This window comes from Mesoplodon bidens (assembly GCF_964165515.1).
Source record: "Mesoplodon bidens genome assembly, chromosome: 11".
Taxonomy (NCBI): Eukaryota; Metazoa; Chordata; class Mammalia; order Artiodactyla; family Ziphiidae; genus Mesoplodon; species Mesoplodon bidens.
Window position 1 is genome coordinate 95,130,124 of NC_138167.1, and position 21,000 is coordinate 95,151,123.

At 33.2% G+C, this 21,000-nt stretch overlaps 1 protein-coding gene across 7 annotated transcripts in view; it reads left to right on the forward strand.

Annotated features, from left to right (window-relative positions):
• PPFIA2 (PTPRF interacting protein alpha 2) overlaps positions 1 to 21,000 on the forward strand; it is a 402,262-nt gene that overhangs the window by 376,093 nt on the left and 5,169 nt on the right. For 3 of the 7 annotated variants that reach the window (XM_081249916.1, XM_081249918.1, XM_081249913.1), the window contains 6 exons: positions 1,723 to 1,785; positions 3,037 to 3,066; positions 4,629 to 4,822; positions 8,691 to 8,788; positions 14,484 to 14,659; positions 15,540 to 15,608. In XM_081249916.1, the coding sequence (XP_081106042.1) occupies positions 1,723 to 1,785; positions 3,037 to 3,066; positions 4,629 to 4,822; positions 8,691 to 8,788; positions 14,484 to 14,659; positions 15,540 to 15,608 (630 nt within the window). The remainder of the gene's footprint in view (positions 1 to 1,722; positions 1,786 to 3,036; positions 3,067 to 4,628; positions 4,823 to 8,690; positions 8,789 to 14,483; positions 14,660 to 15,539; positions 15,609 to 21,000) is intronic. The other 4 variants (XM_081249917.1, XM_081249919.1, XM_081249914.1 and 1 more) reach the window with 2 other exon arrangements.

Here is a 21,000-nt window from a genome sequence, read left to right on the forward strand (position 1 = left end):
AACAATCTGGCTTAAATGAATTTCCTCTCAGGTAACCGTCACTGAAGCTCACGTTGAACAGTATAGCCACTCAGGCAAAACACCGTTGTCACTGGGTGTAAAGGGAATGTGACAGATGATTGTAAAATTCTTTTTAGCATAGTACACGGCTCAAAAAGTCAGTAAAAGCAATTTCTGCCAAATGATTTAATGATTCATATATTCATACACAACTTTCTGTTTATAATGAGCACCATTCCTGGAAGCTAGGGATAGAAGGGAGGGGCATTTAATGACATGGATGGCTGCTGTATTCTCAGTATATTTTACAGTTGTGCACAGTTTTATCTTTTAGGGAGAAATTCATATATGCTCAAAATTCTAAAATGGTAGGAGAATGAGAATTCTTTACATATATATGATGCTTATCCTTTGAGATTTTTTGCCCATATGATTTACTTATAATTATAAATATTTACTACTCAACTCTGTTTTGTTACTCAAGTATATATATGAGTAACTCTCCTATACATGAGATTTATCTTATGTCAAATTATATTCATCAATTTAGTTTATATGTAGTTATTTTAAAAATTATATTAAATTACATTATTTATAATAGAAGATAAGTCAACATGGTACTATGTGTTGGTAGAAAAGGCAAGAGAGAATTATGGTGATGACTTATGTCAGGGTATCAACTTTGCTACTTCCAGTTCTTTGAAACTAGACCCCTTCCAAAACAAGTAACAAGCAATACATAAGATTAAATTCCACTGTAACTATAGAGTTGATGTGCTTGGACAACACTGAAATGTTCATAAATATTTCCCAGTAAAATGGTGGAATTTGATGGAAGGTGGTTCCCAGTGATCTGTATGTTACTAAGTGGACTTTGGTCTAGAAATTTTATGTATTAATACTTCAGTGTATAAAACAAACATCATGGGTTGTTTTATTTAGAAGGCAAATGAGACTTCATAATAGAATAGTGCCTGCTAGAGGGAAAGTTTGCTTTTACATCATGTTCTTCTCTATAATAGTGAAGGATACTGCTAAAAAATTAGGAAACCTAGGTTTTGTGACTTCTGACAATATTTAGTGGAAAAATACCTATTATTAACTCCAAAATAGCATTTCTCTTCTTTTTTCTCTGTAAGAATATAGGAAAAGAACATATTTACTGAACTGTAAAAAGGAAGTGGTCATTTGGGAAAAGCTGATATTGGTTTCCAAACAGTTTATGATAGAGCTTTCAGCTTTGTATTTACAACCAGTTTTCTCTTTCCAAGGACATTGAAGAATTAAAACTTTGTGAACAAAATATAGGTAATAACACAACAAAATACATGTGCCTTTGTTTACTGAAGAAAAAAATAAAAATATTCTTCTACAGATCAAATTTATTCAGTTCTCCATGATTACAAAAAGTGGATCCAATAGCCGCATACCATTGAAATGCAAATTTTGATTAAGCCTTTTTCCTGATTAATAATTACAGAAGTATCATTTAAAATCTATCCCATGTGAGCTTCACAGCATGCCTCTTTCTATTTAATCTTTTGAAGTAGAAGAAAAAGGCAGCTATGAGAAACTAGCAATGCTGTCTCTTGTGCATGCTATAGAAGCAAGAGCATGGTCGTGTTACTGTGGTACCATTAACTTACAGTGGTGCTGCGTTTCTTCTTTACCACTGCTTCCCTCCCATGGATCCCACTGCTTCCCTCTGGGCCTTCTCACTAGCCTTCAGGCAACGTTTGGGTGACCCATGAAGAAATGGAAAATCTTGCAGCTCCAGCAAAAACGGTTAGTCTTTACAGCTTTGTTGAACATGAAGAAAAGTTATTTTGCTGCTATTTGGATGGAAAAGCTATTTTGTTTGTGACAGATCAGAGTAATGGGGTATGTTTACATAGTAATACGCAATGATAACTAACATTTTTCATTGTGGTTTTATTTCACTGACCCTAGACATTTTTAAATGAAGCTGTACTAGATTGGCATAATGTGGTTAATATAAGAGTTTGTAACATGCAAAGAATAATCAAGAATTTAATGACACTTATTTATCCATTTTGCAACATTGGAAAGTTTTGATAACAAATATCACTTAAAATTGAACATATTCGCAGGTAATGCATGTTACCAAACCCAATTAAATTTGTAATAGAATGTGTAGATTGAATACTCATTTTAAATATAATTATTTAGTTTCTTGTACTTTACCATCTCAAATACAGAGCTTCCTCCTCCCACTCGCATGCAAAGTGTTCATTTAGTATTAAAAGCACAGACTTAAAAAATTCATCGTGACTCATTGTAATTGTCAGCTTTTAAAAATATATTACATATAGTTATTTCTCATTTAAAGTAACAAAGTTGGGCATGCTATGCATTTTATTATGAGCAACTTATTTTTAATTTAATGTCCTTTTAATTTTATTCCCGTTTGAAAAACTGATTATCTAGTTTATGATGAATAAAAATGCCAATGTTGTGTACTAATTACATTTTTAGTTTGTTGTGCTTGGTCTTTTCTTGTTTAGCTTTGTTTGTTGTTGGTTCTTGCTGAACTCCATTTGATTACCACAAAGTTTTGTTAGAAGGATGCAATTACTTTGTCCACTCCATTAATTTACTTTATATAAGATTTATCCATCGTATGTATGTATACACATTTGTGTATTTTATATTTGTATGTATATAATCAGAAGTTTTTGTCATAACTTATTACATTTGTAAAATCCCACACTTTTAAGGATTAAAAAAGGTTTTGAATGACCAGATCAAATGTATCATGAAAATTCCATATGTTGTATGTGTGTGCATTTAATTAGAATAAATTAGATACTGTGTAGGTGCCTTTGTAGTTGCCCTTGAATGGCTCTCTTGATTACTGTGGATCTGAATAAGGATCTGTGTATTTATTTGTCTGTGTCTTAATTAACATTTTTAATAACAAAGCAATTTTGCTTCTACTAGAAAAAATTTACTGTATTAATTTGAGATTAATTTATCTTTATCTGCTTTATTAATCATTTCCTGCTGCTAACACAGAAAGAATCTGAGGAAGGAAGCTGGGCCCAGGTAGGAAATTCATATGCTTTAAAACAATATCATTTAGTAGGCTATAAGGATATAAAGTAAGAAAATTGTATGTTATAATATTATAAGTCTTCACTTAGCTTAAGATTAGGCTAATCATGTATTTGACTTTATTATGTTTAATACTATATAGGTCTTTTAAAATCACCATATTTTGCAAAGAAGTTGATCATCATTTTATACCTGGCCTCTTTTGAAAGGAAAATTTCATTTCTCCTTTAAAAGAATGAACTATAACTTAAATTTCTTGGAAATCACCCCTGAATATATTTAATCAGGAATCATTTATGTTGGATGTAAGGGGGGAGGGGAGATTTCAAAAAGCTTATTTGGAATCACCTATGCTTTAAGGTATAATGGAAAGTATGTGAGAAATGGAGTTGGAGGGACATGTGTTAGCCTTGCGACTACACAGTCAGAAGTCACTCCCATTTATTGAGATGGCATATGAGCTAAGCATCTGTACTTTGAACAAACATATATGCTTGCAAGGAAGCTGTTCCTTTTTCAACATTTCTGCATGTTTATTACTAAAAGAATTAATGTGTGTTATAGGTAATGTGATTCAAACTTTGTAAGAAAAATTTTTGTAGTTATTACTAGGACCTACATTTAAACATTTAGTAAATTAAGGTTGCATTAGGTTTTTATTTTAGTGAGAATTTCATTTTTTAAGAACACACAAAATAAAGGGAACACCTAGATTTTCATTAGAAATACATGTTATAATTGTGAATTTGTTGTTTGATAAGGAACTAAATAGAAGACATTGTCAAATTAATAGAGATTAATAGTTCTTTTTAAAAATTGCTTTAGAGATGATGGTTGATTTTGGTTTTCATTTTGGCTTTTAAGAACAGTGGTAAGATCAGTTCATATTGTTATATTAAAGAATTAGATTGTCTTACAGTTTGATCATGCTCTGCTTCTTTAAGTACAGAGTCTGTATTGATTGATATCTAAGAAAGACTGATTGCATCAATTTTTATAGAATACTGGCTGCATGCCTCACTAGGTAACAAAAATGACCACATAAAGCTTCAGCATTTCTATCTCCCTAGCCTTGTGGCTCCTTTCTCTATTCATTTACTGAGGTTTCTATTTTCACATCAAGATTTGCCATTACACCATGGCAATGGTTAATAGTAGCATTGAAGAGAAGGAAATGGTGGCGTATTGGCTAACAGATAAAAATAAAATAAGTTAAATAAATCTCTCAATACAAAGAAAGGATCTTTAAGCTCAGCATTTGTATTATATCATTCATTTTAGCTTTTGAATTAAAATGCATATTTGTATAAACTGTAATTCCTTTTGAGCAAACAAAGTGAACATAATCATTCTCTTTAGGCAAGGACCTTGATACATGTACCCAGAGTTCCACTTTGTACCAAAATAAATCAAATATTTAGAGCTAAATATTATTTCCACTTTGTTTCAATATATCATAGGAATTAAATATCAATTATAATGATAGCCCATACCCTCCAATTACCATCTCATTTTATTGGCTAAGAAACTTGACTGCTATAAAACAATTCTAGTGTCCGGTTTTTCTACAGACCCTGGCATATGGAGATATGAACCACGAGTGGATTGGAAATGAATGGCTTCCCAGCCTGGGGTTACCTCAATACAGAAGTTATTTTATGGAATGCTTGGTAGATGCAAGAATGTTAGATCACCTAACAAAAAAAGATCTCCGTGTCCATTTAAAAATGGTGGATAGTTTCCATCGGTACGTTTTTTCCAAAAAGTAATTAAAATGAAAAGTAAATAACTGTATATATTACTAGAACATAAAGAGATATTTAAGAAATATAGAATATGTGCTCTTTGAAACATCTGTGTACATCTACTTGGCAAAGTATCTTTATGCAACAAATTGCGGGGACTATCTAATGTAGAGCTGGGTGCATATTACATGCCCAAAGTTTATGGAACTGGACAGTACAAAATTCTCATACAGTGTAGATCTTTTTTTCCCCTGTATCTGTAGGAAATTTCATGTTTGTGATTTGTATCTATATATGTTTTAATATTAGAAAATTATTTATTAAGAATAAAATCATCAGTCTCAACTATATATGTAGTTATAAATTATATAACTTAGGGATATACTAGAAAAAATTTTGAGAAGGAATTGTCTTCTGAAGAAAATTTTTGTTTTTGTGTAAACCTTTTAGTGCTTTTGCTTATTTGTACATTAATTTTCAGGAAAAAAATACTGAATGGGTTATGAGACATTGGTAAGAGCACAGATAAATGAAAGGCAAATGAAAATTAGTTTTTAAAACTTTAACTCATCTAGGGAGTTAAAAAAAGGGTTGTTATAATACCATGTCATAAATGTTATGTAGTAGCCTGATCTCTTTGTAGGTTATCTGCAAAATTGTCAGTTGTATTATGATTATTTTATATACAGTTAGTTATTATAAATTAATAAATATAAATCTAGACAATTTGGGAAACTATTTGTTCACATCCTGTCCAACATTTAATTGACAAATTAAAATGGTATAAAAATCATATATGTTAATGACTAAAGTTAGGATAAAGAGATAATAATTGAGATTCTTCAGTCAAATTTATCAAAATGCTTTGAATCTTACCACAGTTGTTGACACTGTTGGATTAAATTTAGTAGAGATAAATATAACATCGTTTTTAAAAACCATTAAAATGCTGGATGGGGAATTCATGATTTAAAAGCAGTTCAAGTGAAAAAGATATGTGATTTATAGTTGACACAAAAATCTCAGTTCTGGTTAATGGCTTGACAGGGCATATTTAGACTGTGTTTATTGGCAGGCACAATAAAAGTCCTACCACGTGGTGAGATAATAATAAGAAACTGTATTAATTTATGGACATTAAATTGTTATTGATAAAGTGGTAAAAATCTGGGGGAAAGGAAGGAATTAAAGAAATTTAGCTTGGATAAGGGAAGACTTTAGATAAGTTTTCTTATGTTTTAATATTATGTGATAGAGTAATATTTGCTGCCTTGAACATGTGCTTTTCTAGTACAAATAGGTATAGATAATAGGGTGAGTGATTTATGTTCAACAGAAAATACAACTTTGTATCACTCTCAATTGCTCTATAGTACACACATTGTTAGGTAGTGAGTTCCCTGTCACTGAACATTTAGGGCCTCAAATTTTGTGTGGTTGCAATAGACTTTTAAATATTAGAATTTTTGTTGACACACTTGTGCCTGTTTTCTATTCTTCACTGGATCAACTTTTAATTGCTTTATTATTATAGTAGAAATGATTCATCCAGAGATCAAGTTTTCTTTTTTAAAAAATAAAAATTACTCAACTGGCAGGGTTCTTGTTTGTTCTGGGAAATACACAAGCTTCATCTTTATGCTATGCTTAGCTCTGACTTAAAGCAAGTAATACTTTACTGCATATGGCATCCCATTGTCTTTACAGCCCAGTTTCCCATCTGACAAGACATTGTTGTAACAACATATATCCTTTTTATAGCACAATTTTACATTACATACAAAAACTGGGCAGAAGTTAGGCAAGACCCAGTGGTTTAACCTCAAGCCGGCTAATGTCTATGATGGTTTTTACACCAGTATTACCTGGTATTCCACTGAATTAGTTTGCTTGGGCTAGCATGACAAAATAACATAGATGGGTGGCTTAAACAACAGAAATTTATTTTCTCCAAATTCTGGAATCTAGAAAACAAAGATCAAGGTGCAGCATTATTGGTTTCTTCTCCTTGGCTTGCAGATAGCTGCCTTCTCACTGTGTCCTCACATCGTCTTCCCTGTGTGTGTGTACTTCCCAGGTTTCTCTGTGTGTCCAAATTTCCTCTTATAAGGACACCAGTCTTACTGGATTAAGGCATACCCTGATGATCTGATTTTAACTTAATTACCTCTTTTAAGACCCAGTCTCCAATCACAGTCACATTCTGAAGCATTGGGCGTTAGGGCTTCATTGTAAGAATTTGGGGAAAAACAGTTTATCCCATAACAGCAATTAATGCAGATTTCTTTCCATTTTCCTCTGATTCTGAAATATTTGAACTCAGTGTTGTTCTTATTAAAATGCAGGGCTTAGAAATGCATCCAGCACTTAAGAGTAGCCTGGCCAATGTGTATGTCTAAATTTGTCTATAATTCTAAAAATTTAAGAAATCACCAATATTCAGTGCTCCTTGTTCTTGAGGCCTAGAGATTCTTTTTACCTATTATACTCTTCCACATCCTTTATATATAATATCAGTAAGTCTTCTTTCTTCTCTCTGAACATCTCTGGTTTCTAGATTTTCTTTTCATGCTTTTCTTTGTCCTTAGTGGGACCTTTATTTTGACAGCATTTCTTCTTCAACTAATTTCCCTGTCCCCTAGAATTACCTATTTTCCCCAACCCCTGTGTTACTACCAGATTATTCTCTCTTAAACCAAAGCCTTTTATTTTCATTTTTATCCTCCTGCGAAAATTGTCCAATAATTTTTATTACCTTGATGGGTTCTACACTTACTCTGAATGCAAACTTTCCTTAATGTAACCCCATTCTCCAAATAAAATCTTATTCCTCCTAACTTCCTGGCATAGATCTTCACTCTGGACAGAGGATCTATCACCACACACTTAACATTTCATCAGCAATCCTATGTTCATGGTGCTCCATATCCTTTACTAACCCTCCCTCTGCCTGATCCTTTAAGGATCGGTCAGTTTTCTACTCTTCCACAATATCCTTTCCACATAGAGTTTCAATATCTGCTGACTTGTTCCTTTCACATGTTTCTGTATCACTTAGAGTTGGTGGCTATTCATTTTGGTATTTGGTTCTGTATGTTATCACTTAACTCATTCATCTTTTTATTATTTATTTATAAATTTATTTATTATTTTTGGCTGCATTGTATCTTCGTTGCTGTGCTCAGGCTTTCTCTAGTTGTGGCAAGCGGGGGCTACTCTTTGTTGCGGTGTGCAGGCTTCTTATTGTGTTGGCTTCTCTCATTGCAGAGCATGGGCTCTAAGTGTGCGGGCTTCAGTAGTTGTGGCACGTGGGCTCAGTAGTTGTGGCTCGTAGGCTCTAGAGCACAGGATCAGTAGTTGTGGTGTATGGGCTTAGTTGTTCCGTGGCCTGTGCGATCTTCCCGGACCAGGACTCAAACCAGTGTCATTCTTAACCACTGCACCACCAGAGAAGCCCCTCATTCATGTTTTTATATTATTTTTCTCATCAGCTAAAAAGAAAAGTATCCCTTTCTTATAACTTCCTTCTTGTCTCCATAATAATGACTCTTTTCAAAGGAGTAAAATGTTCATTTTTCTTCAAACAGTGTTGGAATAGCCTAATGGAAAACAAAGACATGTGGATGAACAACATAATCCAAGATTATTTTTAAGACTATGGTTATTTTATTTCGAAAATACTTTTTTTTTACTCTTTAGAAACACTGTGTGCTTAGAATAACTATAATTTTAATTCCCTCCAATTCTAAAGGATTTAATTACAAATGGAATTTATTCACCTGTTGCCTGAAGAAGTAGTACATAGTGTTGACTATGCTTAATCCTCTACTGAGTAAACTAAATGTGTTTTCTCCTTTAAAAAAAAAACAGAACAAGTTTACAATATGGAATTATGTGCTTAAAAAGGTTGAATTATGACCGAAAAGAACTAGAAAGAAGGCGAGAAGCAAGCCAACATGAAATAAAAGGTAATATGTCTTTCTTTCATATCAAATGCCTTTTTTTTTCTGGGATTTTTAGCTTTCACTTTTATGAACCTAAAATGCTGTATGCATTATAATTGTCGTTAAGTAACGTTAAGTATTCAGCTAGAAGAGTGTCATCATTATTTCTTTTTCATTACTTTTCTGATTAAAACTCAGAAAAGGATATCATCACTTTATAAGATAGATATCCCATTTGGGGAATATTCTTGATTTTCTGAATTGAGATTTATTCCTCTGAACCTATTACTTATATATTCTGTTTATCCTAAACATGACTCCACATAGATAGTTTTGTCAGACTTCTAATAGAATATTCTCATTATGATTCAGAGAAACATGGTATATAATTTATTTACAGCAGTTTATCTCTGGTTTGCATCATTTGAATTCTATTTCAGTGACCAGATATTTTATTTTTGTAATATAGTTGTTGAAATTATACAGGGATTTTTATATAGAAGTTACAGAGGGAATTTACCCCTATAAATGAGACTAGTCCACTAATAATTTTAGCTAGGAATGATTTTAGAAACATTACTAACTGCTGCAACTATTGTTTGTACAAACCAATAAGACACTTCCTATAACAGACTTATTAGAAAAGTACTATATTTAGTAATTAACCCTTTAAATGTTGAGCAGTACCTTAATATACAGGGGAAATAATTGTTTAAAAAGAACATGTTAGACTTTATACTTGTTAGAGACCACTTTGTTTTTATTATTGTTGTTGTTGAAGGAAAATTTAATGATTAGGTATAAGATATAAATATCTACGGGACATTTTTGGGCAAAAATCATAAGCCCTTTTATGTCTATTTATACTTTTTAATGGAAAAAAGGCTCAAATTCTTTGAAGAAAATTTTGAGTAGAAGCAAAATAAACTCCTTATATTTCTGTTTACCATTACCCAGGAGTTGATATATGGAAGCATTTCATCAAATTCAATAAGTGTTTGTACATTAATTGTTCAAAGTTAGGCACGAGTCTGTTTATTGTCATCTTCACTGCCTTTAGGGCTTACCTTAGACATGAAAATAGTCTATATTACACGTTACCCTTCCTCCCCATATTAAAGTTTAGCACTGTTTTATTCTTTCAGATCACCTATCTTAGACTTCTGTAATTTTCATTTGTGATAAATATTGTCAGAAATCACTTTTATCTTTGGCAGTTCTTGGACAGTACATTAGTTAGAGTGGAATGGGTTTGAATGCCTGTGAAGGTGATTGATTAAAAGTATTTTTCTATATATGGTTCATTGGAGAGTAGACAGACACACAATGGATTTCTTGTAACACTTCATTTGACTCATTACCTAGGAGCAAGAAAGTGTTCTTCCATTATCAAAATTGGGTTATTTGATTTCATTTTATTTTGGGGACCCAGGAAATTGCAAGTTGTTTTTAGAGCACTGCTGTTCAGTTGAATTGAAATTTGGGGACTAATTGGCCAAAGAAAGACACCAGAAGAAAGTCTGTGCTTGACCTAACAGAAGATGTTTTAGCACACAAATAGATTTTACCCGTGGGATACCCGTTTCTGGTTTTCTTTTTTGAAGTATTTTTTCCAATTAGATTTTATTATGCTTGGTCTCATCACATGAAATGCTTCTTATATAGACAGATGATTTGGCACTACATCAAATATTATATTAGTATTTGGCAATTGCTAGTTAGAGTGTAGCTCTGAGAAAAACTGCCAGGATTCACTATGATTATACACAGGCAACTCCATGTGTGATGTAGCTGTGAGTGAGATCATAAATAGCCCGTTTCCTGTAACTGATCTGATGATATTTACAGGAATAACTCTTGACTGTGACTAGGGGTCTCTGTTATTATCTGAAGTGTTAATTAACCTTGACCTTAATGAACAGATTTCTGAAGTGAGACCATGTGAATATCAAGAATCTATAAGCATTTAATTTGTTGCTAGGAAACAGTCAACACTGATCTCTAGACATTTATTGTTTAGGTCAAGAGGATCCTTACAAAGCTTTAAAGTCAGAGCATAAATTTTGCTTGGAAACAGATTTATAGAAAGGGATCTGATTTACAAAATGAAAAAAAAACCAAAACTATGTTGTTCTGAAGAAGAGAATTCGGTATTAGTGTCTTATTTACCTTTACCTTGTAAATAAATGGATTATTTTATACTTATTATTTCATGAATAACTACAGGTATGGCAATGGAATTTTTGGTAGACGTATATTTACAGAAATATGGTAACTACAAAATATGTCATAGACTATCAAAATACAAATTCAGCTCCAGAAAAGAACAAATACTTCCTATTTACAAATCCATTTAGTGTAAAGAAAACTCGACATTTTTGTTGAACTATTGTCCCATTAGTTTTTTAAATGTTGCATTTAGTAAAAATAATTGGAGAACTGTTACTGCCAACCATACATACCATACATACCTACCCAACTTTTGAAGTACAAGTGTGGTATAACCAGTAGTTAGAACTAATCAGTTGCTATCAACAGCAGCTGACTAATGTAACCAAAATATAATACCAACCAACTTACATCCTGTTTTCTGAGTCTAATGCCTCAATGGAAAAACTAATGAATGCTCAGAGGAAAACATATACTTTAGGACTGACCAGGGAGACCCAGTGAATATATATAATATAAAATTTCCATAGATAGTAAGGATTATTACCTAAGTCCTTTGCTTTGCTGAAGACATGGGGAAAGAAAGAGCTGAAACTCTGAGGGAGACAATAAACATCCTACTTCCTGAAGAAATTCATTCTTTGGCTGGAGCAGGATATAGTAATGCGATTGTGGAAAGTGGGCATTTTGAGTCTTTCCTCACATGTTTCTCATTAAACCAAATCCAAAGAGAGACTTAGGGCCTTTCTTTTGAAATAAGATTGTTCAAGCCACAATAGGAGTTAAGTAGAGGTATGTGAGGTATATATACCTTCCAGATTCATATGCAAATGCTTTACTACCACCATGGATTGGTAGAGACAAAAAGAGTACAAATTAATGTGAGGAATTTCCACTTCTGACTATAATGGAATACATTAGATCAGATCAATCTTCAACCAAGAACAAGTAGAAAAACTAGATCAATCAATAAACAGCTGTTTGAAGGCAGCAGAAAGCAGCTAAGACACCTGAGCCTTGAGAGGCCATGATCTTGAGAAAAAGAGAAATGTGTTGAGAGGTAAGCCTGGTATTCTCTGCTGCTTTTCCCTGTCTTACAGAACAGGGGAGGGAACATTGTAATTTAGAGGTGCCAAAGCTGCCAGGCCTTGAGGAACCAAGAACCTGGAAAAACAGGAAATAAGTAAGCCTGACACTTTATGCAACGTTCCTCTTGAGGCATTTTTCAGTCATAAAGTCAGGGATTATATACACACACACACACACACACACACGTATACATATATATATGTATATATATATATAAAACATGTCAAATATTGGGGCAAAATGAGGAAAGCCAAAAGGAATAAAACAGAAAATAGAAATATATCCACAAGTGACCCTGGATGATTTTTTTTCAGACATGGACTTTAAAACAATTGTGGTTAATGTGTTAAGAAAATAGGTGACAAAATGGAAAATTTTTAATAAATAGCTAGAATCAGTATGTTAAGAAATGATTAAGTGGAAATTTTAAGAAGAAGAAAGTTTAAACTGGAACTAATAATGAAATAAAAGATATATCAGTTGAAAATATCTGGCCTGAAACGTGAAAAGGAGAACAAAAGGATGAGTGATACAAAACAGATTAGAGACACTGGACACAGGGAGGAGTCTAGTGTAGGTGTAATTGGAATCCCAGAAAGAGATGTAAGAGAGAATGAGGAAGAAGCAATAGTTGAAAAGATACTGGTGGATTTTTTTTTTTTTTTTTTTTTTTGCGGTACGCGGGCCTCTCACTGTTGTGGCCCCTCCCGTTGCAGAGCACAGGCTCCGGACACGCAGGCTCAGCGGCCATGGCTCACGGGCCCAGCCGCTCCACGGCATGTGGGATCTTCCCAGACCGGGGCACGAACCCGTGTCCCCTGCATCGGCAGGCGGACTCTCAACCACTGCGCCACCAGGGAAGCCCCAAAGCAGCACTATTCTTAATAACCACAGTAGAATCCACCCAAATTTCCATCAACAGTAGAAGGGATAAATTGTGACAAAATCGTACAATGGAATACTAAATAAACAAGCTACTGCTATTTGCCATAGCATGGGTGAACCCTATATTGATTGAAGATACATATTGTACGACAGCATTTATAAGACACTAAAAATTCAGGCAAAATTAATCTGGCGTGAGCATAGTCAGAATATTAGTTATTGTTGGGGTGAGGATAATAACTGAGAAAGGACATGAGGGGACCTCTGGTGCTGAAGTATCACTTTATTGCTTTGATGTTATACACAAGAAAATCTGAATTGGTTATAAATTAATGCATTAGGACAAATTATTAATGCTTTTGAAAAACTTAATATATAAATACTCCCCCCCACACACACACACACACAAAGAAGAAAATACTAACAGGATTTTTGCAGATAATTTAAATTGGGGAAATGAACAGTTGAAGTTGAAGAATAGTTCCCAAAGTATTCTTTATACTTTTTCCGGATAAGGTATAAATTTCATTCTGAAAGAAAAAAAAAATTAATAGGAAAACTTACTTTTACTGTACTAGTAAATTATGCATTTAATTTCCCTTTCTAGAAATGAAAAAAAGTTTTCTTTTTTTAGAAAAAAAGTTTTAATAATTTTCTCATTTCCCCTTAAGGATTAGAAAAAAAGGTTTAATTCTTTTCTTATTTCCCCTTAAGTTCCTCAAAAGTCTTTCTTTTCAATGGAACATTCTGGTCCTTCTGACTGTTTTGCTGGCTATTATGTAGTATTATGTCAACTTATAATGAGAAGGAATGGAAAAAGGATAAAATATACTTTGATATGTTTTGGTCTAAAAAGGTATATATGACATTTTTCTCTAAAGGTTTTAGTTTTAGAAAATAAAATTCAAAGTGTTTTGTACCTTAGTAAAATATTGAGTTTCAACCTAAAAGGAAAAACAACTTATGACTTGAAAGTGGTTGATTTTTGGATTAGTATGTGATGGAGAAATAATGGATTGACAAAATAGTAGGGTAAGTATCAAACCATTGAGTGCCTGTTCTCTTACTATTCTGTTCTCTGACTTATTGCTTCAGATGGAAAAAAAAAGTTTCTTCTAGCCTATACACAATAGTTAGGTAGTAGTTTAAAAATACTCTGATGAAGAACCATTTTAGATTGTCATCTTGCTCTCTTGACTGAAGAGCTGTATATGGACACAAATAAGAAATGTCCCCATCTGGTGGTAAAAGTATTGAACTTCAGACAGACCCCTAGAACTCTAGAATGAAAACAAGAAACACTTTGAGACATGATGTTCCATGTGATGGAAATGCTCTCATTTCAGTGATAAAAAACACTCTTAAAATCACAAATTGTTTTCTGGGCTAAAAGTAGAAAGGGTTAGTTATTAGAATGGTAAATATGTGTAACACAAGGAGCCAGCTGCACTAGGGAGTGGATGAAAAAGCCAGCATAAATGCTGACTTGGCCAGACGCCTGTGGCTCATTTCAGCCAGCAGTTTTTATTTACTATGCAAAATACTGCAGCCTAAAATGATGCACCTCTTTTTCTAGATGTGTTGGTGTGGAGCAATGATCGAGTTATTCGCTGGATACAAGCAATTGGACTTCGAGAATATGCAAATAATATTCTTGAAAGTGGTGTGCATGGCTCACTTATAGCCCTGGATGAGAACTTTGACTACAGCAGCTTAGCTTTATTACTACAGATTCCAACACAGAACACCCAGGCAAGCCCCTTTGTGCTGTAGTTGCACTGTGTCCTGGTTTATGTAAGGACAAAGTAAACTTTTAGGAAAAAAAAGTCGGCTGTGTATTCATGATTCCTAATGGGAGCTAGTTCAACCTTTGATATATGTCACTGGGACTTTAATTTCAAGCTACTGGATTTCTAGCCAAAACAAAATCATAAAATTAAGTAGAAAGGGATTTAGAAGTTATGTGGTCCAACCTCCCACCTGAATGCCAGATTCCCCCAAACAATATCTCTGACAGATGGCCTTTAGTCTCTGCCTCTCTGAGGGGCAGTCATTTCTATTTACATGTCTGAATTTTACAGAGAGTCAGCTCTGGGTGTGCCATTGATTCCCAAGTCTGGATAATTATTTGAATTGCTGGAGTTCCTTAAAAATTTAAAACAAAACGTGCAATCTACATCACAAGCCTAAGAAATCAGATATCAAGAGATAGGACACAGGAACCCTAATCATTTAAAGTTTCCCCAAATGATGATGATTGGCCAGGTTTGAGAACTACCTGCATAGACTTGATAAAAATGTGGCAGTCTAACTTTATTTTTTATTTCATTTTTATATATTTCAAAGTTTACATAAAATATTCAATTGGAATAAAGTAACAGAGTGAGGTCAAACCCTTTGACCTCAGATGTTTATGTGAGGCTGTCTCTACTGTCCACAGACTAAAGAAAATTGCCCTTCCTTGTGTTTATAGTTAAAATTTACAATGGCTTATAGATATAGAGGATGAAAAAAATGAGACCCCTGTAAATAAAACAGGTTATTGGAATGTTTTCTCAGGTAAATATAATCGCTATGATTTTTCAAGTAAAAGGTGACTTCAATGATGTTAACTCTAATCTGATCTCGACAGGCAAGGCAGATTCTCGAAAGGGAATACAATAACCTCCTGGCTCTGGGAACTGAACGGCGACTGGATGAAGTAAGTCTTTGTCTGTCATTGTCATTCAAAAGGGACCTGGGACGGTACAAGTACACTTAAAATTTTTTTTAATTCAAAAATTTTTTTATTGAAGTATAGTTGATATACAATATTATATGTTATAGTGTACAACATAGTGATTCTCAATTTTTAAAGGTTATACTCCATTTATAATTATTATAAAAAATTGGCTATATTCCCCGTGTTGTTCAACATATCCTTGTAGCTTATTTTATACATTATAGATTGTACCTCTTAAGCCCCAACCCTATTTTACCCCTCCACCCTTCCCTCTCCCCACTAGTAACCACTAGTTTGTTCGCTATATCTGTGAATCTGTTTCTTTTTTTGTTATATTCACTAGTTTGCTTTTTTTTTTTAATTTCACATATAAGTGATATCATATAGTATTTGTCTTTCTCTGACTTATTTCACTTAGCATAATACCCTCCGAGTCCATCCATGTTGCTGCAAATGGCAAAATTTCATTCTTTTTTATGGCTTAGTATTCCATAGTATATATACATGCAACATCTTTTTTATCCATTCATCTATTGATGACCACTTAGGTTGCTTCCATATCTTGGCAATTGTAAATAATGCTGCTATGAACATTGGGGTGCATGTATCTTTTCGAATTAGTGTTTTCATTTTTTTCGGATATATACTGAGGAGTAGAATTGCTGGGTCACGTGGTAGTTCTACTTTTAGTTTTTTGAGAAACCTCCATACTGATTTCCACAATGGCCGCAGCAACTTATGTTCCGACCAACAGTGTACAAGGGTTCCCTTTTTGCCACATCCCCTCCAGCATTTCTTATTTGTGTTCTTTTTGATGACAGCCATTCTGACAGGTGTGAAGTGATATCTCATTATGGTATTAATTTGCATTTCTCTGATGATTAATGATATTGAGCATCTTTTCACAAGTCTGCTGACCATCTGAATGTCCTCTTTGGAAAAATGTCTATTCACGTCTTCTGCCCATTTTTTAATTGGGTTGTTTCTTTTTGTTGTCGAGTTATATGAGCTATTTATATATTTTGGATATTAACCCCTTATCAGTCATATCATTTGCAAATATTTTCTCCTGTTCAGTAGGTTGTCTTTCTAGCTACTATTGTGGAATTCTCTATTTCTCCCTTCAGTTCTGTCAGGCGTTGTTTCATGTATTTTGGGAGTCTGTTGTTAGGTGCACATAATTATATCATTTTGATGAATTGACCCTTTTATCATTATAAAATATCTGTCTTTAGTATATTTCTTGGTCTTAAAGTCTATTTTATTTAATATTGGTATAGACATTTTACCTCACTTGTGGTTACTGTTTGCATGGTGTATATTTTTTCATTCTTTTGCTTTCAACCTATTTGTGTCTATGCATCTAAAATGTCTCTTGTAGGGAGTATATAATTGAATCTTGTTTTTTTAATCTGGTGTGATAATGTTTAAGTCATTCACATTTAGTCTGAATGTTTAAGTTATTTATATTTAGAGTAATTATTGATATGGTTGGATTTCTCTGTGCAATTTTATTTTTTTCTATATGCTTCATGTCTTTTGTTCTTGTGCTTCTGTTCTTCCTTTACTGTCTTTTGTGTTAAATACTTTTCTAATGTACATTTTAATTCCTTTGTGGTTTATTATATTTTTGAGTTACTAGTCTGTTTGTTCTAGAGATTATATGTAATTTATCACAATATACTTCAGATTAATACTAACTCAATTCTAATAAATTATTAAAACTTTGCTCCAATATAGCTCAATTCCCTCCCTTACCCTTTGTGCTATTATTGTCATATATATTTTACATCCATGTGTTATAAATCCAATAATAGTGTTATAATTATTGTTTCATATGTCTTTTTAAAAATTTAAGAGGAGAAAAAATATATTTATGGAATTTTAAATATTAAACCACATATTTATCATTTCTGGTTCATTTTCTTCTGTGGATTCAAGTTACTGTCTGGTGTCCTTTCCTTTCTCCAATATAACTCTATTCCCTCTTTATGTTATAAACCTGACAATTGTTTTTTAACTCAGTTAAGAGAATACAAGAGAAAAATATGTTTATAGTGTCTTTGTATTTACCTATATAATTGCCTTTTGCTCTTTATTTCTTCATGTGGATTCAGTTTACTGTCAGGTGTCATCTCCTTTTACCCTGAAGAACTTCCTTTAGTATTTTTTATAAGGCAGGCCTGTTAGCAACAAATTCTCACTCTTTGTCTGGGAGTGTCTTTATTTCACCTTCATTGTTGAAGGATACTTTTATTGGACAAAGACTTCTTGATTGACAGGATTTTTTTCTTTCAGCACTTTGAATATGCCATCTCATTCCTTCTGGCCTCCGTTGTTTCTGATACAAAATTAGCTGTTAATTTTATTGTGGTTCCCTTGTATGATACATCAGTTTTTCTCGTGTTCAAGATTTTCGCTTTAACAGTTTTACTATGATGTCTACTTGGACTTTGGATGTGTAAATTAATGTTTTTCATCAAATTTTTGAATTTTTGGACTATTATTTCTTCAAATATGTTTTTCTGCCTAATTCACTCCTCTTCTGGAATTCCCATTAAGTGTATATTGTGTGTTCAAAGATGTTCCATGTGTATCTGAGGCTCTGTTCATTTTTCTTCATTCTTTTGTTCTTTCTGTTCTTTAGACTGAATAATCTCAATTGCTGTATCTTCAAGTTTGCTGATTCTTTATTCTTCCAGCTCAAAGATGCTATTGAACCTCTCTAGTGAATTTTTTTTTTTAGAAATGGCTTTTGTTTATTTTTGGCTGTGTTGGATCTTCGTTTCTGTGCGAGGGCTTTCTCTAGTTGCAGCAAGCGGGGGGCCACTCTTCATCGTGGTGCACAGGCCTCTCACTATCACGGCCTCTCTTGTTGCAGAGCACGGGCTCCAGTCGCGCAGGCTCAGTAGTTGTGGCTCACGGGCCTAGTTGCTCCGTGGCATGTGGGATCTTCCCAGACCAGGGTTCGAACCTGTGTCCCCTGCATTGGCAGGCAGATTCTCAACCACTGCGCCACCAGGGAAGCCCCCTCTAGTGAATTTTTAATTTCAGTTATTTCACATTTCAATTCCAGAATTTCCATTAGATTCTCTCTCTGTATATATATAATATATATATCATATATATAATACATCATATATGTGTATAATTTCTTTCTCTCTATTGATATCCTCTATTTGATAAGTCATTTAATGAGTGTTTCCTTTTTTTTAACATCTTTATTGGAGTATAATTGCTTTACAATGGTGTGTTAGTTTCTGCTTTATAACAAAGTGAATCAGTTATACATATACACATATCCCCATATCTCTTCCCTCTTTCATCTCCCTCCCTCCCACCCTCCCTATCCCACCCCTCTAGGTGGTCACAAAGGCCATTCTCTAGTAGGTCTGCATCTTTATTCTCTCCTTGCCCCTAGGTTCTTCATGGCCATTTTTTTTTTTTAAGACTCCATATATATGTGTTAGCATACAGTATTTGTTTTTCTCTTTCTGACTTACTTCACTCTGTATGACAGACTCTAGGTCCATCCACCTCACTACAAATAACTCAATTTCATTTCTTTTTATGTCCATTACAGTTTATTACAGGATATTGAATATAGGTTCCTGTGTTGTACAGTATAGCCTTGTTGTTTATGTATTTTATATATAGTAGTTTGTATCTTTTAATCCTTATTCTTGTTTAATCAAAAAGATAGTCTGCATAAATACATACACACTTTTAAATACAATTATTATCCTTACTTAAAAGTTGGAAAAATAATTTTAATAAAAATTATTAAAGATCTGTCATATCGTTAGATTCTAAAATGCAGACTGCCCTGAAGTAGAGGTCCAGTCAGAGACACAAGTCTATGTGGGTTCTAGTGTTGCTTAAAAGTAATGAACAAGTTGAAAGGCCTAAATGGAATGTTATTATCTGCCTTTAAAATATGCTGCCTCTTTTTATTACTAAAAAAGCACGATTTTATCATTCAAACCCTCTAGTCACTTTTGTCTCAGTTTTTTGTTTGTTTGATTTTGGTTTTGTTTTTTGATTGTGAACAAAAATATCTAAACAACTTAGCTGGAGCCAGAATAGACTTGTTTCTGGGGCTGATCGCATTTAGATTCCACTGAAATGATTTGAGAAGTGTTCATGTGCTGCTACAGACGGGGGATATCCTCAGTTGAGAGCATATCTTTCAATCTCCTCTCCTCTCCTCTTTTCCTATGATGTTGTTGCTTATAGTTCCCATTAACTTTCTGCAGTAACACTATGTTGAAAGAACAGAAGGAATCATGATTTAAATTCTCAACTTACTGGCATATGTGTGAGCCCTTATCTCACACATTATAGGAGCTGTATATTCCTACAATGTAATGTAATGTTTTATAGGACTGAAAAAAATTTATGTTCATGCAACAACTTCTCCAAGATTCAAGAAGTCAGAGAGGCCACAACTGTGAAATTCTGCTGCTTTTTTCCAATTATAAACATTTGGAGGTCTAAGGCAAAGTAAAATGCAGCAGCTGAGAAGAGTAGCAGAAATCTCTTAAAGTGTAAAATGGCTATCAAATCTAAACAAAATTTATATATTAATAATAAGGATTCTAAAAGAAAAATGGATAAATGTAATTACATAAATGATTTTATTTTCCCCAGATTAACCTTGTATGCTACTTAAATTAGTAGTCTATGGTGAAGAATACTTTATAGTGTTCCTTATTTATAACAATAATTTAGGCTGAATATCTATCTATATTCTCTATGCCCAAATGAAGTCACCTGAGCTAACAGAGTCAACCACACATATTTAACTATAATTTTAGGGAGTAGACAGTCCTTCCTTAGATGAAAAACTTAGTGATATAAGAAGATAAGGTCTATGTAGAATGATTAATATTTTCCTTAGATTAGAAACAAAGAATATCAGTCAAATGGTAAATTACATACTGTTGCTTACCAATTCAGAGAAAATAATTGTTTGTCTGCAGGTACAATGTGTATGCACAGAGAGGGAAGATTTTATGCAATTAAGATACAATAGAATCAGCAACAAGAATTACATTGTAAAACAGCAACCAGAGTTACATTATGCTTTTAGTGGCATCTAATGAGCACATGTATTAAAAGGAAGGTGACCATTTGCATAGGTTTTTCAACAAACTACAAGTTAATTCTGTATCAGCTGAAATCTAGCAAATGACAAATTTAGTTTCTTACACAGAATATAAATTATCGTATCAAATATAGATTTCCCATAACACATATCTTGTATACATAAAAGCAAAATTCATGAATTAATCAAGTGTGTGAATCAAATAGTGTTTACCCAATACTTATTCAACTAAGTATATCATCTCATAACATAAAAACAGTTGGC